Source organism: Tachypleus tridentatus, chromosome 2 (genome assembly GCF_004210375.1).
Source record: "Tachypleus tridentatus isolate NWPU-2018 chromosome 2, ASM421037v1, whole genome shotgun sequence".
Lineage (NCBI taxonomy): Eukaryota > Metazoa > Arthropoda > Merostomata > Xiphosura > Limulidae > Tachypleus > Tachypleus tridentatus.
This window is the reverse complement of record NC_134826.1, coordinates 125,863,174-125,888,819: the sequence shown is the minus strand read 5'-3', so window position 1 is coordinate 125,888,819 and position 25,646 is coordinate 125,863,174. Positions and strand designations below refer to the sequence as shown.

Below are 25,646 nucleotides of genomic sequence, written 5' to 3'. Positions count from 1 at the left end.
GCGCATTTAGGGAGGAAAATTAAAATCTAACACACATTACGCGCAAATTTTAGTTTATGAAAATAAACTATCACAATCATGAAGTGTGGATCGCATTATTTGATAATTTAAAGTAAAACTTAGAAAGCGATTTGTATAGATGTTTCAAACAGAAGTAAAATAAGACACACTAGTCGAAAATACATGCGAACTCATCGCTTTATTAAACATTGTCAACCATCGTATTTGTTTTTTGTTTGTTTTGTTGAATTTCGCACAAAGCTACTCGAGGGCTATCTGTGCTAGCCGTCCCTAATTTAGCAGTGTAAGACAAGAGGGAAGGCAGCTAGTCATCACTACCCACCGCCAACTCTTGGGCTACTCTTTTACCAACGAATAGTGGGATTGACCGTCATATTATAACGCCCCCACGGCTGAAAGGACGAGCATGTTTGGAGCGACGGGGATGAGAATACCCTTAGATTACGAGTCGCACGTCTAAACATGCTTGGTCATGCCGAGCCCAGCCATCGTAACAAAATTGAGATAAATTGGCCAGCCACCTATAGTATGTTAGATCTGGTACTTAATTTTCTATTACTTAAAATATTTAAGCAGTAAATAACTAGAAACCGTAACACATATAACAAAAAAAACTTAATCGGTCGATTCAGATTTTTTTTCTCAAGTTAAATGTTTCATGTACATATATGCAGTTTTTTTCATACAGTGTGTGAATTTTTAAAAATATATAAGTTTATTGATTTATTTTAACAGTTCACGCTTTGCTTTAAAATAACGGAACGTACTTATGATAAGTAAAATGAAACAAAAATAAAAGTAGGTAAGTACATACATAACAATATTACTCCCAAAAATAATATCCATATATTTCAACATGAAAGAGTAATTCTCATTGCGATATTAAATATTAAATAGATCAAACAGAACTATGGTGTCGTCCTACTTGTTACACTTGATTTGTTTCGTATTTTGATTTTTGTTTCTAAGAATTAGAGCGAAAGATATTCTAACAACTTAAGCATACCTTACAACAAACGTTTACCTTAAATGTGAAACAGGGTTTGACGCATCACCAGTGGTATGTATTTGAAAATAATTTAACCTACCGCTTTGTTCTGTAATTTCTCATGCTGTTGCCCTTTCTGAGCTTAAAACTATACTGGACGAATCATTTCATACGCAAGTTTGAATCATTTTTTGATACATTAAAGTATCTTTGAAGCTGAGATGTCTATGATCAATATTTCAAGAAACTGTGCAACATTAGTGACATCTATATTTTCCAGTAGGAACTTTGCTGTCATTATTTATCACATGAAATTGTTTTTCTTATGCAGTTAAACTAAATTATATTTTAAATCAGTAAAAAGCAATTTTCGTTCAAAATGTTAAAAATTTGTTTTACTTTGGTGGAGGAACGTTTACAACAAAGTTACCAACAATGTTTCCTGCAGGGTTATAGTTTGCAACAACAATGATCTTGCCTTTACCACAAGCCTTTCCTACGCCCATTTCAGTGCTTGATCGCCACACTACCTGTGTGAAATGGCCTGGAAATAAAATATATGGTTCATTTGTTTGAAATTAAGTATACAGAGGTTTCACATGTAATAAAGTAACTTCTGTTTGAAAAGGAAACTTACTAGATGATTAGAAAACTGCTGTTATTGCTGTGAAGATACACTTACCATACTAGAACACTCACGAATACCAAATGACTTTCAACTCGTGAATACAAAATACGTTTGCTTGTTTTTCAATTTGTTGCTAAGCTACAAAGGGCTATCTGCCCCTAATTTAGGAGTGTAATACTAGAAGGAAGTATACTCATCAGCACCCAGCGCCAACTCTTGGGCTACTTTTCACTAACGAATAGTGGGACTGACCGTTACATTATAACGCCCCCATGGCTGAAAGGGCGAGCATATCTGGTGTGAAGGGAATTCGAACTCGCGATCCTCAGATTACGACTCAAGCCCCTTAACCAACTAGCCATGCCGAGCCTACAAAATATGACATGAATATTTCTTACTGATCTATATAAATTAGACTTAATATTCTTGGTTATCTACACTTTACATTTATATTTTACGTTTCGTCTGTTTTTCTTGTGATACAATTCTTACACTTTGTCACTTTTTTAAAAGTAACAAGGCACAGAACACGTAACTCTATAAATAAGTAAGATATTTTATAGAAATATTAATGTTATAAAGTTCACTGAAACATGAAGCAATATACTTTTGTGATATTATGATTCGTACCTACCTGAGTTAAACAGACTTGGTTCTTTGCCGAAATCGTATTTATCAATTTCACTATACCATTCGTCAACTGGGACTTCACCTGAGCTCGTGAAACAAAAATTTAAAATGATTACTTGTAGTATCTCCAATAAAAATAAACTTTAAAAATCACGAAAAAAATGCTTAGAAAAAATACTAGCGACAAACATATTTTGAATCTTCAATCACATTAAGTTAAAATATTTTAAGGTATCGGTAATTACATGCGAACAATATAAAAACTTACGTTCTCATTTAGATAAAATGGATCAACGTTTTAAAAATAAACAGAATGTATATTATTATATTGAAAATAAATACTTGATATGTCGTTCTTTTAGCGAATTTGGAATATTTCTTTATTACAATTGTCGTTTTCGTCGTTCAAATGAAGGCCTTAAAATAAATTCATGCCTTTTTTCATGATTTTATTATTCTTGTAACAAATGTTATTCGACAGTGCCAAATACATTCTTTATCTTAAACCAGCATGGTGGTTCTATTCATCACAAAGACACAACATCACTTTACCAGAGATCTGGATTTGGGAATCAGAAGAACTGCACATGTAAATGTTTTCTCCATATTTTTGTTCTGGTCGGTGTCGAAAACAATCAGTTTCGGCAAGATAGTTAGCCCATTCTTGAGCAATGGAGCACAGCTGAAAATATTAAGAAAAAGATATTTTTAGTCAAATCCCCAGAAATGAGAACTGCGTTTTACATTATAAGGAGACATGATATAATCCACAAAACTTTGGACTGGCATATTGCTGATGGATTTTTTTTTTCATTAAAGACGAAGAATGCTGGTGAAATTAATATATTAACTGCAGCTGGGACGTATGTTTTCCAGAGCTCCCACCCCTCGCATTGCTACTGGAACAAATGTTTTCAATTGTTGTTCAAAATTGCTGCGTGTGACGTGTGGGTTGTACTTGTCTATCTGTAGTTAAGCCTAAAGCTACACAGTGAATTAGCGGTGATCATCCAACTGGTTTGCCCCAAAACACGGCTTTGTCACTGAGAGTAAAATGATTTGGAATGTATTTGTTCGCATCTCGTATAATGCTAGCACATGGTTTGTTTTAATGTTTTCCACTGTCATTTAATGACCGAGAAAAGTAAGCATTCGAAGAATGAGTTAATTGACGCCATATTCATTAAACAAGAGATTTAATTTCTTTTTCCATTACGAGCAAAAACTTAATTGGTATTCTTCATTAATCTTGCTCTATAATAATGATGTCCCAGGTTTCATGCTGCACTTAGAACAAATTCCTCTGTTGTCGACCGGTTCAGTATAGTAACTATAACTACGCACTGTGATATGCAAATATACGATAGTTTTCTAACCACGTAATTGGTAAGTAGATATTTTATGTACATGGAATATATTTATCTTAAAATATATAGCGTTGGCCGATGGAACTTTTTTCTTTTTATCACAGTTACACAAGGGATTGAGTGAACTCACTGGGTTGTCACCAAGCTATATAGTAGGGAAGACATGCGTAACTTGTTATATGTTTTACGAAATTAGAAAACTTTCATCGTGTATGTGATATTTTCGAGCGTAATAATTACATTAACATATTCAAAGCACCACTAGTTTCGAAATATCTTATCTTTTTTATTTATATTTTTGGTTTCGGTAGGTAGGTGGCTCTTTAGCAGAGCTCTTCAACCAAATACAATACATAATTCATAATATGCATAATTTATAACAAAACTGAAATGTCTATATACAAACAGATATATTATAGTAAACAATTTTAAGAATGAATATTATACAGTGTATATTTTAAAATCCATAAACAATGAAAACATAAGAAAGTTATTTAAATAAGTTTCAATTTATTTCCAATTTTTTATAAAATAACTTTCATAAAATAATCACTTTTGTTGATTATCATAAAACCAAAATGAGAAACAAAAACTAAGGGTTCTTGCACTTGGACATGGGTAGTTATGATACAACTGTGTAAATATTCTGAATGATCAACTTCATTAAAACTGTGTAAACTTTGGATCGTAACGACTGTTTTTGATAAATTTATACCTTATTACAATGTTTCTCATAGTTTTATTATCCACGTCCCCTCTAACAAATATCGTTTATTGCGTGCGGGAAGAGTTAAGTGATGAGATACGTTTTAATTAAAAATACATTAAAATCCTTTCGTAGCTTCTCATTAGAAACGTACTAAATAAATCCTCCTCCTATAGTTTAATGAACCATTCAAGGAAGTCTTAATGGTAAATGTTCTTTTCTGGAACACCAAATCTTTTCATTATCTCTACTTTTTTTAATGACAAACAAAAAACGTTATAACTCACCTGAGGTGACAATGTCAGTGAAGGGACACCATGTTTACACCTATAATAATTATGCTTCTCTAAACATTCATCAGAAAATAAGTCACTACCAGCTTCACTGGAAGCCTTGGAAGACTGAGATGGTGGGTCTACGGGCTCATCCAGTTCAACAGAGACATGCTCCTCTGATGTAAAATTTTCAGTAAGTGTTAAAGACCTGATAATCTTCTGATCAAACTTGGTTTCTTTATGGGTAATGCTTAAATTTTCAATATCTCTTGAACTGTCAACATCATCAAAGTAACATCCTTGGTCCTCGTCACATTTATCCATGTCACTTGGAGACCTCTTGATTGTCTGACACCATCCTTGGTCTGGCATTGTCGAGTGAGGAATATTTCTTGAGATAGTTGTAATCTCTTTGACGACAATACTGTTTGTCTGAGACCGTCCTTGGTTCGACACTGTTGCACGGGAAGTATTTGGCGAGGTATTTGTAATCTCTTTGATGACAATTTTATTTGTCTGAGACCGTCCTTGGTCCGACATTATCGATGGCAAGATTTCTTTTGAGTTTTTGATTGTCGTACTTGGACGTTTCTTGCTATCTGGTAGTCGTTTAGTGGTATAACAACTCCGCGTGATTTTTGTGCGTGAGATATCCCTGGAAAAATTACGTATAGCAAAGACACTTCTTAATCTAAGGGTTTAGTAACAACATAAACAAAAATGATCAAACGTATATTGTGATGTAAATTGATACCAAAGAAGAATAGCAGCTAAAAATCTACCATTTTATTTGTCAGGGTAAAAGCAAAAGTAATTTACAAGTTTTAAACTGTTGAAACGTGCGTAATTTTAATAACAAGTCTTTTATAAAACTATATGTTTTCTAGGTAGTTAAACATTACTAAAGGATTACACCTATTGTAATGAAATGGCGTTGGATTGTTTTTATTTAATTTCGCGCAAAGCAATACGAGGGCTATTTGCGCTAAACGTTCCTAATTTAGCAGTGTAAGACTAGAGGAAAGACAGCTAGACATTACTACCCACCGCCAACTCTTGGGTTACTCTTTTACCAACGAATAGTGGGATTGATTGTCACCCTTACGGCTGAAAGGGCGAGCATGTTTGGTGTGGCAGGGTTTGGAAGATACAGACACGGACATATATTGAAGATTATATGCACATGAAATAGAAGTGTTATATACTTAAGATAGTTTCTCGCTAGTACAGCGGTAAGTCTACGGATTTACAACGCTAAAATCAGAGGGGGTTCGATTTCTCTCGGTGGACTCAGCAGATAGCCTGAGGTGGCTTCGCTAAATATAAACATACACACACATACTTAAGACAACATGTACGCCAAAAACAACACATCATACTGACTTTGCCATAAAAAATATTGATATGATTTTGGGTTTTACCCTTGATTTAATTGAGCAATAATGCCATGACAAATTACTTTCCACTTAATACATTCGTTTACGATATGTGTAGAACTTGCACACCCACCTGCAATACCTTCAGGTAAAACATACTGTATTTATATTATTATATAATGCATTTATCAATTTAATAGAAAAAGCAAGAAATAACTGCTGAAAGTCACTCATAATTATAAACTATTTGTTTATTTAAAACTAAGTTACACAATGTGCTGTTATGGGGGATAAATCCTGAAGTTTAAAGTTTACTGCTGAGATACAGGGGTGAAAATTTCGTGCAAAAACTAACGTTTCAGAATAACATGTATTATCATTCTCATCGGTTGCAATCTTAAATTGGATCATTTTTATCGTAGCTACTTATTTTAAAAAAATTCAGTGATCAGTAATGTAAGTTTAATATAATTTCACGTTGAGATTTATTGTCATCAATATTCACTTTCTTAATCTTTGTTTCTTAACCCTAATCTTAAACTACTGAAAAGGTGAAATTATTCAGGCATAAAAAAAAAACAGGAAAAATATTCTTACTAGTGTGTATTTCTCGATTTGAATCTTTCAACAGATTTATTGTTCTGTGATTTAATTTTTAATGCAATTTATTCTTTACGGTTTTTAGATTGAAGTTTCCGTGATTTGAGAAAAGAAAAAGTCTCTGCTAGGACAGTGGCAAGTCTTTGGATTGACAATGCTAAAATAAGGGGTTCGATTCCCTTTACTAGACTTAACAAATAGCCCGATGTGGCTTTGCTATAAGAAAACACTCACACATATTGATAGAGAAAGGCAAATTAATAATGGGCTTCCAACTCCAAAGATTCTATAAAATTGTGAGATTGAAAGTTACATTATAACGCGCCCACAGCTTAAGGGGCAAGCATATTTTGCTGTGACAGGGATTCGAACCCTCGAGAAACACTCAGATTACGATCGAGCTTTCTGACCACCTTGCCAGGCCGGGTCCCCACTTGTTATGATTTTTATATTGTTGATGCCCGAATCAATGAATTATACTTACGCTATTTTTAATGGATACAAAAAGTAAAGAAAGAAACAAACAGAAAATACAAAGTTATTACTATGTTGTTTTAATCTTTGTAATATTCTGTCTTGTAAGAAGAAACATTTGTTAAAAATTATAAACTTAAACGTAAATAGTTGTTTATCAGTTTACAAATAATATAAACATTAATACTTAATTCAACTTTAAAGGAAGCAAACAAAATGGATAAGAACTTATAAACCATGAGACTTCACTGAACTCGTAATCCGAGTGTCACGGATTGGAATCCCCTCAAACCAAACATGCTTGCCATATGGGCGTTATAATGTGATTTTCTATCCCTCTATTCGTTGACAAAAGAGTTGTCGGTGGGTGGTGATGACTAACTGCCCCTCCTCTAGTCTTGTCTTAATTAGAGACAGTGCAGATAGCCCTCGTGTAGTTTCTCTTGAAATTCAAAACAAAACAAACCAAACCCTCTAGTCTTACACTGCTAAATTAGGGACAGCTAGAAAAAGTAGCCCTCGTGTAGCTTTGCGCGAAATTAAAAAAAAAAACAACCAAAAACAAGCCATGAAACTTACCCGTGAATTGGAAAACTTTGTCTGATAAATTTCGGTTGAACACATATCGGAAAGGCTGTTTGTCTCGGCTTCAATTAAGTTCATCACACAAGTGAAGAATAGGGTAAATATTCTCAGCAAACCCCTTATATATATGTTTATGTGCGTATACTATTTATATATAAGTCACGTGATTTAAACGAGGAACTTTCGCCAATAAGATCCTTCTTCAGTTTTCCTCAGATACTTCTCTCGCTGTAAACGAATTTTGTCATTGTTTTAGAGCAGATCTAACAATGGATATATCTGTAAATATACCGGAGAATATTACCAGAACATTACCCCCCTGCGAAAAAATCATATATCATGCAATTTATACGCGAATAGTCGAAATAAAAACGAGCACACCTTGCTTACTGTGCAAGTATATTGAAGAGAATAGCCAACACTTGAAATTAAAGATATATCACACAAAATATTTCGCCACACCTATCACAGAGCCATCTGAGGAATACATAATAATACAATCCTAGTTCACGGCTTTGTGGCTAGAAGGAATGGACTTTGTACTTGAAGTATTCTGGCTAGGCATAATGAAGACATGTCGGCAGTATTAAAATATCGCAATATTACGTATAGCGGTGTAACATTTGTGACTGAAAAACAGGTGTTCGCTTGCATGGTATTAGTTTTTAACACAAAATAACTTTTTAGCGTTGCCTCAGTTGGTGAAGCTGATGCTAAAAAACCTGAAACAGAAATTATGCTAAATAGATGTACGTTTTCCATAGAGCGTATTACAGTATCCTCACTGTTGAAACAAAAGTATGCTCAAAGAGAAAATAGAGAAATATATATGAATTTAATATTTTAAAGAATTTTATTTACGTCGTAATTCAACATGCCTAGGAAAAGGATTTGATCAAAAACAGTTAACGATTGTTTGTTTGAAGTTAAGCACAAATGTTTGGAAACATCAAGATAGTGTATGTGTAACATTGGTTGAATATTAATCGATTCTTGTTTTAGCTATGATACTTCAATTGAATTTATTCTTTAATTATTTTACGTAGTACAGATGGATCACAGGTGACCCAATGATTAGCGTGTCGCTCTGTGAATCAAAGAGTAATTCGCTTGTGTCCCTGTTTAGCAATGTCGCACTCAACATTTTGTGGCTGTTGGTGCATTATAAGAATAAGAGCCCATTCCCACTATTATGTTAAAGTAGCTCAAGAATGACAAGAATTATGTTGAATAGTTACCTTCCCTATAATCTATAAGTTCCAAATCAGGCCGAATATTGCAAATACCGCTTGTGTAGCTTTGCAGAATATCGAAACAAACGAATGTAGCTCATATATAGACAAATGGTGTCCTTGTTTTCTTCAAAAACTGCCAACATACCAAACAGTAAAATCAAAACACTTTGTTAGGTTTAAGGGCATAATAAGTTGTTAATTGAATTGTTTCTATTTAGTTTTCATAACTAAATTCGTTATTTCTAAGTGAACTGCTTCAAAAATACATGAATTTAAATTACGATTGTTATTTTTATTACAAAGTCCTTATATTCTTGTCCACTATTAACGCCATTGAACTCACGGCTGATAAGGATATTGTTTATACGAAACACCATGGGATCATATTTTGAAATATATAGTAAAATACATAGTAAAATCAAAGTCTTAAAATTTATAATTTTATCTAATTTTCATAATATTGTGTTTTCAATGTTACTTTATAAGTTAGACTTCAAATACTATTTACAAAAGCAGAAGCCTCCCTCCAATCTCACAGCGTTATGTCTGCGGACTCATAGTTCTAAAAATTGGGGTTCGATACCCGTGGTGGGCAAAGGAAAAATAGCCCATTGTGTAACATTAGTTCTAAACAAATAAAGGCAAACGGTGTTTCAATAGGTGAATAATACTATAATTATTATGTTACTTATGCACATTATTTTCATTTATAAATATTTTGTATTAGATGTATTTTGCAAAGACAGCTGGTGTTACTAAGCGAATTGTGTTACTAAGGTTCTATACGCGGATGGTCTTACGAAGGATAGTGTTGCTAGATTGGATGCGTTACTGGAACGTGTTGCTAGGATGGATGTGTTCAGTAGGATTGCATAAAGATTTCAACTTCTCTCGATTTACGTTTATAATTTTCGAGGTTGCATTACATATGTCGCCATAGGTGGACAGTATTACTAATGGAATAATGAGCTTACTGTACTGTGGCTCGACTTGTGATTATGTCATCGATATTTAAATTCAATTACATATTGTAAAGACGTGAATCTATTACTCATATTTTTGTATTGGTTTAGTATAGCAATACAAGTGTTCTTGACAAAATATTTTATTTTATTGTAGTTTGCTATTATAAATTTATTTGTATTATAAATGCTGATGGTGATACTTTACATCTCTAGAAGAGCATAATAAATTGAACTTATTTCAATTTATGACTGAAGTCTGCATTATATATTTATCTGTATTACATGTGTTTCTATATATATTTATCTGTATTACATGTGTTTCCATAGGTGAAAAGCAGAACTACCACATTTCAGCTGAAAAGTTTTCCATTACTCCTAATATTTCCTTTTTATAAATATTAAACGAGCCAATCGATTATGTGTCTAATGGTTTTGTACACATTTAGCGTAATTATAATTTTTTGCTTCTATATTTAACCAGTATGACATATTTTTTTACATTTCCAATATTTTATATGTAAACCACTTATCGTTAATTATGATATCAAAATAAGTGTCCTTTTCAGGATGGATAAAGGTTATTCACTTGTTCTATGACAAATATATAACATCTATCCATCTTGATAAAGACACTTAGTTTCATATGTTTTATAAGTTTATTTGAGCTACTAAAGCTTAAAAAAATCTATGTAAATAACTATGTTTAACCATTACCAGAAAATTACAATATTATATTTCTGTTGAAAATATTTAGCAAATCTTGTTTCTTAATAATTAGGTATAATGATGAATGATTTCTACTAAACGTATCAGAACAGATATAAACAAACTTTTTCTACAATAGGTGTTGAGAGATAAGGTCTATGTATTTGAGGCGGTTGATGCACTTAAGAAGCTATTTGAGAAATTCAACAAACAAGCAGACAAACACTCTTAAATTCATGCCAACCACTCTCAGTTTTGTTACATTAAATATTTATTTTATTTTCCACGTGTTCACTCATTGGTTTTAAGAATGTATCCTGTAATAAATAATATGTTGAATATATTGAAACTGCTTTGATAATGATAAAGGTAAACACCGATCTCATGCAACTCAAGTGTTCTGTGAGCTTTACTGTTTACTTACAGTTCTAGTTACGATCTTTTGATTACAAAATCACAATGTTGTAACAGTGTCTGTTATTGAAAGAGCTATTTTGGATTATTTGATAAAAGAGAGTAATGCAGTCCAGTCCACATAATTATAACAACTACATTTTATTTTTTTCCTACCAGTTCTACACTTACTAAACTAACAAAACGTATAACTTAACACTTGCTTCATCAACAAAATTCCGATTAACTGTTAATTTTGTTTAATATTTGTGTGCTTCTCGAAGCTCTATGATTTATTTTAAAAGAAAGAAATCCTAACACACAGAGTTGAACTAATTAAATGGTTTCCTCACTACAATTAGTATACTCATTTACTCTTTCCTAACTTGCATATTAAATCAGTCAAATAATTATATTTGTCATTATATATTAACATTAGGACATATATTCTTTAAGCACTATATTCTTTATCTAGTCTACGCATTTGGTCCAACGTTAGCTAATGTATTTCTCTCTTATCATGAACAGAAATGGCTCAACCCATGCCAAGTTGACTTCATACCTATCCTTTACAGAAGATATGTGGACAACACTTTTATTTTTTTCATAATCATAATCACAGCTGAAAAGTCTTAGAATAAATGTACTAACAATATCTTGCCATTAAATTATATGCCGCGTTGAAAGTAATAACAATTTGCATTTTTAGACATCATCATTAATCTTAGCAATAATGGATTCCACATATCAATATACAGAAAATAACAATTTGCATTTTTAGACAAGACATCATCATTAATCTTAACAATAATGGATTCCACACATCAATCTACAGAAAATAACAATTTACATTTTTAGACACGACATCATCATTAATCTTAACAATAATGGATTCCACACATCAATCTACAGAAAATAACAATTTGCATTTTTAGACAAGACATCATCATTAATCTTAAAAATAATTGATTCCATACATCAATCTACAGAAAATAACAATTTGCATTTTTAGACAAGACATCATCATTAATCTTAACAATAATGGATTCCATACATCAATCTACAGAAAATAACAATTTGCATTTTTAGACAAGACATCATCATTAATCTTAACAATAATGGATTCCATACATCAATCTACAGAAAATAACAATTTGCATTTTTAGACACGACATCATCATTAATCTTAACAATAATGGATTCCATACATCAATCTACAGAAAATAACAATTTGCATTTTTAGACACGACATCATCATTAATCTTAACAATAATGGATTCCATACATCAATCTACAGAAAATAACAATTTGCATTTTTAGACAAGACATCATCATTAATCTTAACAATAATGGATTCCATACATCAATCTACAGAAAATAACAATTTGCATTTTTAGACACGACATCATCATTAATCTTAACAATAATGGATTCCATACATCAATCTACAGAAAATAACAATTTGCATTTTTAGACACGACATCATCATTAATCTTAACAATAATGGATTCCATACATCAATCTACAGAAAATACGAGACTCCTAACACAATTAGACAGCCTTATCTTCCTCACATCTAAAAAGAAATCTTGTAACATGCTTATTAAATAGAGCTCACAAACAATGTTTCATGTTAAAAACCTGAAGATGACCTAGGAAGGTCACAACGTTGTTCTCTCCTTATCAATAATAGTCTTAATAACCCTACCAGCCGTTCTGAGATATGAGTAATAAACAATGTCATTTTTGTTTGAAAGATGTTATTTGTTTGTTTGTTGTGAAGCGCAACTCACTGCAACTAGTTAGCTGTTGTACTCACCTAGAATGTCGAAACCCTATTTTTTAGCATCATGCGCCTAGCATTAACACTGAGCGACGGCGTGTTCAAAATAAAATTTGTAGAATACTTAATGTTTATTACAAATATTTTAAAACAATGCTTTACCTACTCAAAAAATAAACTTTATTCAAAGAAAAGGATCCGATTACTATATAACAGCATTACCACAAACCTAACCCAATGAATTACAATAATATATATATATATATTTTAAATATTATTTGAATTATTCTCGCAATGTAAAGTTTCCTGCTGGAACAGCGGTAAGTCTTCGGATTCACAACGCTAAAATTATCGGTTTGATTCCCATCAGTGGACACAACAGGTAGCCAGTTGTGTTTTTTTGACATAAGTTCTTATTCAGATTGTTGCAAAACTGATTCATCTGTTATACCATAAACTTTTTTCAGGTGGTCAAAAAGATCTTTCTTCTCTTGGTGTGGCAAAAAGCAAGACCGAGCAGCATTGAAATTCTGAAAATATTATTTTAATTTGTTACTGCTTGAACCAGAATGTAAAAATTTCAATATTAGTGCGTGCACGTTTGTTAAGAATTAAATATTTATGATTAGACAAACATATTTATTATCGCTACGTTGAAAAACGGAATAGATAAGTTAAAGTAACTTTATGTAATATAGCTGAATAACAACGACCTAAAAATAAAAAAAAACAAATTAAGAATTACAGCATTTTTGCTTAACTCATGTTGACGAAAATTTATTTGTAAGTGTTGCACAGTTTATGTGAATTATGTGTTATGAATACAAAATAAAATTGTTTCAAAGTCTCTATTGATGAATTTCAAGGATATTTCCTTCCAAAAGATACAACGCTAAAATCAGGGGTTCGATTCCCTTCGATGGACTCAACAGATAGCCCGTTGTGGCTTTGCTATAAAAAATCACACACACTTTCGGAAAAAAAAAATTTACATTTTTTACACATACACAAAGTATTAGCTGTTAACATAATTATTATTTTCTTTGCCTTCATTTTAAACTCGGTGTATATTTATTTATTATTAGTTGTTTAAATGTATAATAATGCTGCAAAAGTTTGTAATTGGTGTTTATTTATAAAGTTCATAGCTGGTTTTGAATGTCAATAATAATACTGCATAACAATTTTTTTGAAAAGTTTTGCTTCCTGAAAAGTTTTTGCTGATTGTGACAGTTACCTGGTGGGTATGCACAAATATAGTTTTGGTTTTGCTTCATCACGTAGGAACTCTGAGAAATAGACAGTTAACTGTTTACCGGCAATAACGTATTTAATTGCGTTTATGTTTCTAATATGCTATTAAATTCAACATAATTAAAAGTGTTTTGCTTCTGATTTTTAATTGTATCCAATGTTCAGTGCATCACGTTGCAGTGTCCAACAGTAGTCAGCAACCATTGATTGATTCACGTTGCCCTGATATCGTTTTTTTATTGTAGCAATGTTCTGACAAAACCTTTCACCGTGTTCGTCACTGACAGCACTGAGATTTGCGGGGAAGAAGTCCAAGTGTGAGTGGAGGAAATAAATCTTGAGTGACATGTTGCACTTCATTGTTTTGTTTGTTTTGAAAAGTTTGTCTATCAGCTGAATGTAAACAGATCTTCGAACCGCTTGTAACTCATAACATGTCTGATCTGAGAGCCAACAAAAATGCCCTCTTTGATCTTGGCCTCAGTTATACTTGGGATCATCTGTCTTAAATAACGAAAACCTTCGCCTTCTTTGTTCATTGCTTTCACGAAATTCTTCATAAGTCCCAATTTTATGTGAAGAGGAGGCAAGAAACTCTTTGCTGGGTCGACAAGCGGTTCATGCGCCACATTTTTCTCTCTTGGAACTAACTTTTTACGGAGTGGCCAGTTCTGTCTAAAATAATGTGACTCTTTGGCACGACTGTCCCATTCACAGATGAAACAACAGTACTTTGTATAGTCGAGCTGCAGTCCCAGTAACAGAACAAAGACTTTCAGATCTCCACAGATATTCCAGTTGCACTTGCTGTACTGGATGTGCTTGAACAACATTTCCATGTTCTCATAGGTGACGTTCATGTGTGCTGCATAGCCAACATGTATTGAAGGGTGAACGTTGTCATTGTTTAACAGAACATCTTTGAGGCTTAACACTAATGAATCAATGAAGAGACGCCACTCTTGCGGGTCATGGTCACAACCCAAAGTAGAGAGCAATCCTTCGATGTTAACATAGAAACAGAGACTGTCAACTTGTGCAAAGAATTTTGTTATATTATCTTGGCGGCTTCGAAAAACAGAAATTTTCGTCCCTGGTGACAGTAAACACCATTCCTGCAGTCTCGAACTCGGCTTTTGTTTTTGACAGAGCCAAATCTCTGACCAGATCGTTTAATTCTGACTGTGTTATGAGATATGGATTGCCTGGGGAACGCGGTTCAAAATCCAGATCAATGTCACTGCCAGTTCCTTGCATTGCAGTTTCTTCATCTGGTTCGTCTAAGGTCCATTCCTCTGGTGGTTTCGGAATTGAAAGACTGTCGTCATGTGGCACGGGTCTCATTGCTGAAGGCAGATTAGGGTATTCAATTGACTTCCTGTTTTTGGCAGAGAAACAAGACACACTAGTCAAACAGAAGTAACAGTCCGTCACATGGTCTTCCTGTTCTTGCCATATCATCGGGACAGCAAACGACATTGTCTTTCGAGTGCTTCTGATCCAAGCTCTCAGACAGACAGCACATGTCGCACAACTAATGTGAGGCATCCATTCCTGGTCTTAATCACCAGTTTTACAGCAGAAATACAGATGATATGCTTTCTTCACAAAAGCAGTCATTGAGCGTCTCTGATGAACAAGCGTATACCCGCCACAAGTATAGCAGAATGTACCGCGGCTGTTAAGACATTGACAAAACATATTGACCGACACCAATCGTCCTGTAAAACGTCTATAAGATATAACTTACTTGTTACAGTGCTACTGAGGAAACGCTAAATGCTAAAACAATACGCACACACTATAAGGTCTATAGTAATCCAATAAGCAGCATCTGTATATGCAAGTCACTTTTATAGCCTGCTAAGACAGTGTCAAGCTGGCTTTGGCTTGCTCAGACATACTCGAACTACCACAGAACAGCTTCCAACCTGGGCTGGTTTCACGCTCAGACTGCACAAAACATTGTTCATAGGTCTCTTACAGAAACGAAAATTTTTGGACACAAATATAAGAAAAACGTGACAAAACTGAAGATTTTGATGAAACGGTACGTGATGGGCAAATTTGGATGTGATTTTGGTGATCAGCAGCCAAAAATCTATAAGGAACACCCAACAGTGTTCAAGAAGCAAAAATTTTGTTGTGCAGTGTAATGAATTAACCATTTTAAATTGTTCGTAATGCATCTGTATTACTTACCGCTCGAACAATATCGAAGTTCTTCAGTCCTTTTTTGTTGGAGCAAACGATATTCATCATCTAGTGTCGTCCCAGTCAGTAAAGGATCGTCTGTGTTAACTGAGAAGTTTGCGTTGTCTTCGGCAAGCCTATAACGATTGATGTAATTAATCAAAAGTAAATCTTTTCAAAGACTTTGACAAAACAATATGCATATTTAATTTGTTTCAGCCAAATATATTAATATCTTAAGATTATATGTTGCAGCCGATCAGAGGAAAATCAACCGATTAACACCACCAATTTCTAACTTTTGGAATACAAACAAAAGATATGTGGGATTGATTGTAACATTACAATGCCCCAGTAGTCAAATGAGCGTGCATGTTTGATGCTGGGCTTTCATTCAAGACTCGCACGTTGTGAATTGAGCATCCAAATAACGAAACCATGCTGAGTCCTAGAGCAATAGAAAAAGACTATTAGAAAATATTGATTGGTTATAGTTAGCGCCAGTTTTCCGCTTCAAGTATGATACTTGAATAAATGTATTTATATTCACATCATACTTTCAGCTGTTTAAAAGTGTGAAAAACTTCAGCAGACCTGTGCTTGATAGTTGTTTACGTGTTTACTATAGCAACGAAATATCGTCAATTGGATAATAAGAAACAACAGTACTCCAAATACTACATAACGAAACTGAAGTGTTATTGCAAAGAAATGCCCCTTACTTGACAATTGGATGTTTAGTACAGTTTGCAGGAACAGCACCAGTAAGGTAGCTACTATGAGGGCACGTTTCAAAATGGATACCCTTCTTCAGTAAGTCTTGATAGAGCGCTTTATCACCTAAAGCCCTGTACCCATGACCGATTCTTTCTATCTGAAGGAATTTCACGTGTCTGTCGACACTACTTGGAGGTCCAGCTTCTCCTGTATGTGCTGTTCTGTGGATTCCTAGTTGTGCTGCCCTCTGTTGGATGATAGTAATAAAAAGAAGGGCACATTTTATTCCATCGTTTTATGTAAAGCTTTTACTTTCAATTCCTTGAAATTAAACTTTATATGTTATGTTAACAGTTATGTTATTGACTGCTGTAACTATTGGTGAACTTTAGATGGATTCCTTAGATGTAGATGAAAAACAAACACACAAAAAATGCTATGAGATTCAACATTACAGAGAAATTCTTCCCTTTTTTAGCAGTTTCATTTTTCTAGGTCATGGTAAATGATTCTAAGAATTAAAACATATATGTTTATTTTAACATATATTGATACATGGTGTAACCGTGTACAAAATATTAGATTTTACAATACAATAAATATTCACTTTGGGATGGTACTAATACGTTTTTTTCAAGTGTAAATAATTAATTATTTTTCTCTCAAACTTTGTTTTTGACAGATCTTTCAAGAGTAGTATCATGTTTAGAGCTTGGTTACAAATCGCGTCGCATCCAACACCGTTGTTATTAAAATTTATGAGTTAGCAGTTTTTGTTTGTTATAGAAAAGTTATTTATTTAATTGACTAACCATCCACTCAGGTCGCTGTTAAATGAACTAAATTACATTAAAAAACAAACGCCTTATACGTTTTTAATCGTAGAGTCTAGTTGAATTGTCTTATTTTATTACTATCTTCATTATTTCTAATTACAACATCTTTATAGGATCTTGTAAAAATGATGTTTTAATCTAATTCATTCCTTTCCAGCACTAGGAATATATTTTATTCATCATTATAACAAACTTATAAATACATTACGGACATGTACATGCAATATCTTATTGTATTATAAAACAAAGGAAAAAAGAAGTCCTTCAGATGATCATCACGTTTCACTTTTAAGTAGCTGCTAAAATTTTATCAACGTGTTTTAGAACTTACTTGTACTGATAGATTTCATTAAAGAACCAATAATTTAACACTCTTTACAACCAGGGAAGTAAAAGACTTCCCACTTAATAATATTTCTATAAATATTTAATAATATGTTCTCTTTCTTTTATCGAGGCACTATCCTCAACGAGGTTGGAAAAGAAACACTTACCTCCCTTATCATCTTTATTAAGTTTTAGTTAACCAAACTTTTCACTCAATGATTCTCTTTGACAAAGAGATATTACAGTAACAACAGTATTATCAAGTGTCACGGTACGTACTTGAAATACTTCTATCACTTCCTTCTTCAATCCCTCTTCTCCCTCCAAATCCAGATTTGGCCCAATCCAAGATTCACACAGTGACAAAACCTCGCGAGCTTCATCTGAAAAAAAATGGGTCAAGGAAGTTGTTTGCCAAGAAATATAGCATAAGTAAAAAACATTACTTTCTTGTACATTAAGTAAGACCACAGAACTTAAACATAACAACAATAAGAAAGAGATAAGTAGACGTTCTTAGCTATAGAGATGCAACAGATTTATTTGGGTATTCGTAATACTTTTGAAAATCTACTATTATTCAAATCTCACCCAATATGTTTTTCGTGATATCACGTATTAATATTAAATTTCAGTTATCAATTAACATTTGAACTAATTAAAACACATAATATTCTTGTAAAGTTGTCCTGTACATACTTTTAGAAAAGATAAAATCTCAACATTTTTATTCAGTTCATTTTAATAAAAAAGGATGAAATAACCATTCTATGCCGTCTAATTCTCCGTTCATTTCTTAATACAATAAACGTTCACATCAATCTCTCTGGGCAAGAACTCCTTAAACTGTCTAGAATACCATAAAAAAATATATATATCTTAAATAATTTTTTTCCTTTTTTGTTGTTCATTGTTAATTTACTCAAAGAGAAATATGATCTGCCGTCACCACAAGCAATAAAACCTGGCTTTTAGTGATTTAAACCTCATGTCCTACTGCTGAGCCGCTGTGGAATTAAACATGTTTAGAAATAATTTGCTTAATCTCTTAATGATTAACTCTGTAGCTCATAGTTTTTAAACTAACGTACTTTAATAATAAACGAGCTGATTCCCAGTGGGTCAGCTGTAGGTTTAGGGACTTACAATGCTAAATTTATAGGTTTGATGCTTCGTGGTCATTAAATAACTTACTGTGAAGCTTTTAATTACAGAACAACAACAAACAAACAAGAGTGTTTCTTTTGAATTTCGCACAAAGCTACACGAGAGCTATCTGTGATAGCTGTCCCTAATTTAGCAGTGTAAGACTAGAGGGAAGGCAGCTAGTCATCACCACCCACCACCAACTCTTGGGCTACTTTTTTTACCAACGAATAGTGGGATTGACCGTTACATTATAACGCTCCCACGGCTGAAAGGGCGAGCATGTTTGGCGCGACGGGGATGAGGACCCGTGACCCTCAGAGTACGAGTCGCACGCCTTAACACGCTTGGCCATGCCGGTCCAGGAAAGACGTTAAAGGAAGTTAAAAAACAACAAAAAAATTAAATTCATAAAATAAGAGTTCTAGCCCAAAATTTAGGAGAATATAAAAGATAAAAATATATTAAAATGAAATAAAAATGAGTTTATTTAAAATCAGCGTGAAAGAATACCTAATATAATTGTTAATGATATTTCCAATACATACTGCTAAAAAAAATTTAAAGGAACAAATACATATTTCAGTATATTTTTGTCATAACTAAATTTATGCGTGAAAAACATATCAATTCGTCTTCAAGTGTATTATTTAAGTTTGCGAGTGAAGTTTGAAGCAACTCAAACAAAACCCACCTCACTCAAGGAAAATACTACTCAAGGTACCCTAAACAAGGTTGTTGCGTGAAACTATGCATTCTTCATTAATTTTCGAAACAAACACCAACATGAATCTTTCGCGGCTCGTTTTGTCAGTGTGTACCTTCGTCTTCTGCACCCAAGCAGTCAGGCGCCATCTGACAGAAAATGAGATGGTGAGGGCGGTCCAGATGCTGGAGGATGGCCAGACCCAAAGGAGGGTGGCACAGCACGTCGGTGTATCACCAAGCGTTATCAAGTGACTTTGGCAATGCTACCAGGAGACGAACTCTTATGGCAGGAGACCAGGTCAAGGCCGTCAGGTTAGCTACGGCTCGACCACTATGAAATGACCGTCATCTTTCCACTGGAACCCGTATGTCGACCCAAACAGTTCGCAATCGTCTGCACGAAGGGCGCCTTAGGGTCACACGGCCTGCAAGAGGCGTTATTCTGACAGCGCGACCCGTGCAGCCAGGCAGGCGTATGCTTGGGTGGCCACACGAAATTACTCATACTCTACGGGGATGCTCTTAACGCACGACAGTATAGAGACGAAATTCTGGAACCCATTGTAAGACTTTTTGTTGGTGCTGCCGGCGACGGGTTCATTCTCATGGTGGTTAACGCGCGAGCCCACGTCGCCAGACTGTATGGACTTCCTGGACGAGGAAGGTATTGAGACTTTGAGTGGCCCGCCAAATCTCCAGATTTAAATCCGATTAAACATTGTTGGGATATGTTGTCGAGACGTGTTAGTGATCACCAACGCCCTCCTCAGAATGTACAGGAACTCCGACAAACCCTGGTAGACGAGTGGGCTACCATACCAAAAGATAACATTGATAGACTGATTCAAAGTGTGCCAAATCGTTGTCAGAAGTGTGTCACAGTCCGTGGAGGTCACATTAGATATTGAATGTTTAAAACATTTCTTGAGTAAACGCATGCAAACTATTTAAAGTATTTTTTATATGAGATATCAGTTTTGGTGATATTGGTCATTTAAAAAAAATATTTCTCCATATTTTACCGTTCATCACGCATTAAAAAATGACCCAGATGGAACTGAAATGAAGTAAATTACCTAAAAAAATTAAAATTATTATCACATTTGGAACACTGAGATAAATTACATAATAAAACGTACTTGTTCAATTAATATTTTGAGCAGTTTATATTATGAACTATATACGGTGTGTCTACGGATTTACAACGCTAAAATCAGGGGTTCGATTCCTTACGATGGGTTCAGCAGATAGCCCGATGTGGCTTTGCTATAAGAAAAACACACACACACACACACTTGATGCAAATCCGGTATTTGTGAAAAAATTTAACTGGTGGTTCTTGCTCAAACCAAAAAAGATTCTCTGGACTATACAAAATTATTAAAATCATGGCCTGAGATCTTTAATAAAATTACAGTAAAGGTACATTTACCATAAATTATAACTCATCAGAAGTAATGGCGATAAGCGGTGTTGGGATAGAAATCCGAATAGTAAAAATTGAATTAAAAAAATGGAGGTTTTGACATTAATATATTTGAAAGAATTCTAAGCAAACAGTAATCTAATATTTGAGAACTAACAATATCGGGAGAATCTAAGGAATAAAATAGATGAATCTGCAAAATTATTATACAACAATAAATTCATATAATATATTTATCTGAAACTACACTAAATCCGTAAGCAGTTATTATTACTCAAGAACTGAGTGTTAAATGGTGTTTACAAGAAATAAAAATACAAAATCTGAAAAAGATTATTAGCAACGACATAGTGATTTGTAGAATGTCTGCCAATTTTTTCAAGTTAAATAGCTTAATCTCTCGATATATTTGAAATCTAATTACAGCCGTGGCTATTTAGAATCCTATTTGATCTTATTTCAGTGAAAAATGTTACTACTGAGATATATTTAAGATGTACGTGATTTACGTAACGTATCACATATTCATTTTATGTTTCGAAATAGTGGAAAACAGCAGTTATAAAAGACGGCTATGAATGTGACAATGCAACTGCAGACAATGAAACAACTCCTTTAAACTTAAAAACTAGTTTCTGAGCCATTTTTGTAACAAAGAATAAGCAGTTTGCTATATGAAAAGGTATCCCTAGAGAAATGTAATAACACAAGTTTATGTTTAATCTAGAATTTTCAGGTACTTTGTTTGTTTTTTGAATTTCAAACAAAGCTACTCGAGGGCTATCTGTGCTAGCCGTTCTTAATTTTGCAGTGTAAGACTAGAGGGAAGGCAGCTAGTCATCACCACCCACCGCCAATTCTTGGGCTACTCTTTTACCAACGAATAGTTGGATTGATCGTCACATTATAACGCCCCCACGGCTGAAAGGACGAGCATGTTTGGTGTGAAAACATTCGAACTCGCGACCCTTAGATTACGAATCGAGTGTTCTAACCACCTGGCCATGCCGGGAAATGTAGTAAAATAGCACCTCTATTATAATATAAATACATATATTAATATTTTATAGAGAGTTCATACAAACTTCCATTGAAATGTGCTTCTTGATAGGAAGATGTAAAGGTAAGTAATTTATATAGTCTTCAGATAATTAATACAAAATAAATGTATCAGGTTTCATACCAAATTCCCTATATAAACACAAAGCAGTGTTAATGCCAAATTTAAATGTTAGGTTAAAAAACGTTGACATGTAAATATGAACATAACGGTAATTATGATAAAAGATATGAATTTGAAAGTTACTAATAATTAAATAAAATAAATTAAAGAAATATAAAATCATGTTTCTCCTTGTAACTGTATTTAGATAATATTATTTAAAGCATTACAGGTATGAAAGATTTATATTTTAGAAATGATTCATCGTAAGTATTTCAAGGGTTTAAAGTATATTTATTTTTGTATATTTATACATTTTTACCTTATTTATGATAATATTTTATCTATACTTATTTTAAATATTTTAGCTTGTCATTATCGTTTATATGAATATTTTATTTATCATATATGCATTTTATTTCATTATATTATGGTTAATTAATTAATTATCTTTTTAAAGAAGTTTTAAATTGAAATTCATGGCTTTTCCTTACCTCCTTGCCGTAGTCATTAAATTATAAAATGTTCGTGGTAAATACATCACAAATGCCTAAAACAAAATATGTTATTTGAATGGTGACTGCTATCAGTAAATCTCTATTTAGTCAGAAAAGGGATGACGGTAGGCCCTTTTATTTTGCTAGTCTATCATAGCTATATGGAAATAACCTTACCTTTGCAGTCATGTGAAATTAAACAGAATACAGCTTACCAGTAATCTGTAGATCACATGCAGAGTTTGGAAACTAAGGTATTTACCTAGTCTCTCATGAAACACGACTCAAGCCACACATTTTTATTTCAATGTCCATTTAACACCCTCTTCATTTTCCTAGGTTTTCACTCGTAAAATACAGATCAAGCAAGACAACAAACACGGTAACCATTTAAAAACACTTAAGTTATCACATAACAATCATCTTTCTCAAATACATTTTGAGGAGCGACTAGGTCTTTCGATAAATGGCTGTAGTCTCTGATGCAACCACTCCTATATGCGTCAAAAAAAAAAAAGAAAAGCTGCTTAATAGAGATTTCAAAATTAAACACCTCAACAGTAACTACAACTATATTATTACTAGAAGCTTAGCCTAACGTATATTAAACAGTAACAATTTTTCATTACCAGCATTTTCTCTACCACAGTTAAGGAGAGAACGTGTTTTTATGCCATAATCTTCTTCTGCTCGCTGAAACCCTTTCGTTACTAGTTCGAGAACCTTTCTGTAGGTTACCCTTTCAGTACCGGAGAGATCATCGCTGGTATTCATGTTGGCCAAGTTTGCAGGTCGATAATGGACTTCACTGTATACCACGCCTTCGCTGGCCTGTTGTTCAGCCATCTCGTAAGCTATACGTTCAATAGCTGTGCAGTTTCCTCTGAAGGATTACACAAAGTTGTTTTATTATGTTCCATGCTTCATAAATTATAATATTGAAAAATAATTACATTCTATACATAAAGAAGCACCTTTTATGACTACTCTATGTAATATAAATTTTGTTCCTGGATAGTATGTGCTATTTCTTAATTGCTTATGTTGTAAAAGTACAGGAAATGGCCATTATTCCCTTCAAGCTTTGCTTTTGTGACCTGGATAATGAAATTTAGAAATTAACCTATTTTTATGTAAAACGGGCAAATTTGCACATTTTCATTCACATAACGTCTGAATAAAACAACATATGAATCAAGATTTACATGTATTTATACTAAAGTTATACAAAATGTTTAGAAGTGAGTAGTTTTGAGATTTGCGACTGTACTGTAAATCACTTTCACGTATCAGCCTCTAAATATAGTCTCTTATCATGTTTTCGTTATACCTTCCTTGGTAGCGGCGTTCAAAGACCAGTATATCATGGTGGAAGCGCTCGCCTAGCTCCTCTGAGTTTGCTCTCATATTCTCCTTGAATTTATCAAGATGAGTGTCAAGGATATAAAGTTTCAGTGTCATCCTGCAGCCCATTTTGCCCTTGATCTTCACCAGAGCATCAACCAGTTTCACATAATTTTCGGTCTTATGATTGCCCGAGAAGCCCCGAACCACTGCGACAAAGTGCCCCAAGCCTTTTTTCCTTCCTATTGAACTTCTTGGGAATTCTGTGCACTCCAGAATCTTGAAGGTACTTGAAGGTTGCAGACTCCTTATCAAAAGCTGTGACAAATTGTTTCATAAGACACAATTTTATGTGCAATTGTGGGAACAACATCTTCTGGAAGTCCACCAGTGGCTCACACTTGACATTGTGCCTCCCTACAGAGAACTCGGTTCGTTGTGGTCCGTGCTTCTTGTTGTAGTGCGCTGCGGTGTCCCTGCTGTCCCATAGGCAAAGATAACAAGGAAACTTGGTAAAGCCTCCTTGGAAACCCTACAGGAATGCTACCATTTTGAAGTCTCCGATAACCTCCCAGCCATACTCATCATATGTCAAGGTTTCTAGCAAGATTTTGGCGCTGTTTCATTCCTCTTTGAGGTGCACCGAATGAGCCAGGGGAAGAGACGGATACTTATTCCCATTATGGAGCAGCACAGCTTTGCAGCTTCTGGATAAGCTATCAATTAAGAGGCACAGCTCGTTTGGGTTACATACAATTCCAATTGCCTCGCACAAACTGGATACATTGTGGCAGAAGCAGAGCACATCTTGACGAGTGAAGAAGCTTGAAAAATGTCGGTGACGCTTCCTCTGACTTGCGACTTCCACACTTTTATCTAACAAATCTCACTCCTTGAGCTTAGATGTCAAATCAAATGCTCGGCATTCGACTTTGTTAGACCAAGATCTCTGATCAAATCATTGAGGTCTCAATACTAAATCTACCTGGAATGTTCTGGAAAATGGGTAAATTTGAAAATTTCATCACCCAGGTCACAAAAAAAAAGGAAAAATTTTGTTACATAGCGCTATTGAGAAATCATTTCAGTAAATTCCTTTTATAATATAGTCGTAAAACTTAATGAATAATCAACGAAACTGAATTAGTTTTCTATTAAAAATTTAATGTAATTTTTTGTGTATATTATGTTGAGGTGCAGAGAATTTCGAAAACTGTCATCGAATTTAACATACACAAAAGAAACGTCATATTAACAACAAAAGATATTCTTTCATTAACTTGTTATCGGACAGACTCCCAGTAA

At 33.7% G+C, this 25,646-nt stretch overlaps 1 protein-coding gene and 1 pseudogene across 2 annotated transcripts; both read right to left on the bottom strand.

Annotated features, from left to right (window-relative positions):
* Window positions 1-697: 697 nt before the first annotated feature.
* LOC143245028 (uncharacterized) lies at window positions 698-5,265 on the bottom strand. Its single transcript, XM_076490806.1, has 4 exons — window positions 4,628-5,265; window positions 2,820-2,949; window positions 2,272-2,349; window positions 698-1,553 (listed from the first exon to the last, which is right to left on the bottom strand). Exons 1-4 carry the CDS (start codon window positions 5,153-5,155, stop codon window positions 1,405-1,407), a joined length of 885 nt encoding a protein of 294 aa, XP_076346921.1. The 5' UTR covers window positions 5,156-5,265; the 3' UTR covers window positions 698-1,404.
* A 6,743-nt stretch (window positions 5,266-12,008) lies between these two features.
* Window positions 12,009-24,470, bottom strand: LOC143245603 (adenosine deaminase-like; annotated as a pseudogene). Its single transcript, XR_013025645.1, has 6 exons — window positions 24,328-24,470; window positions 23,627-23,880; window positions 18,338-18,441; window positions 16,901-17,142; window positions 16,188-16,315; window positions 12,009-13,261 (listed from the first exon to the last, which is right to left on the bottom strand). The product of XR_013025645.1 is annotated as an adenosine deaminase-like (transcript).
* Window positions 24,471-25,646: the final 1,176 nt, after the last annotated feature.

What these genes read in the sequence shown, in the direction of transcription:
- LOC143245028 (XM_076490806.1), bottom strand. Translation starts at nt 5,155, where the DNA reads ATGTCGGACCAAGGACGGTCTCAGACAAATAAAATTGTCATCAAAGAG. An exon ending in TTCCCAAATCCAGATCTCTG is followed by an intron (nt 2,350 to 2,819) that starts GTAAAGTGATGT and finishes TCACGAGCTCAG; the next exon opens with GTGAAGTCCCAGTTGACGAA. An exon ending in ACCAAGTCTGTTTAACTCAG is followed by an intron (nt 1,554 to 2,271) that starts GTAGGTACGAAT and finishes TTTTATTTCCAG; the next exon opens with GCCATTTCACACAGGTAGTG.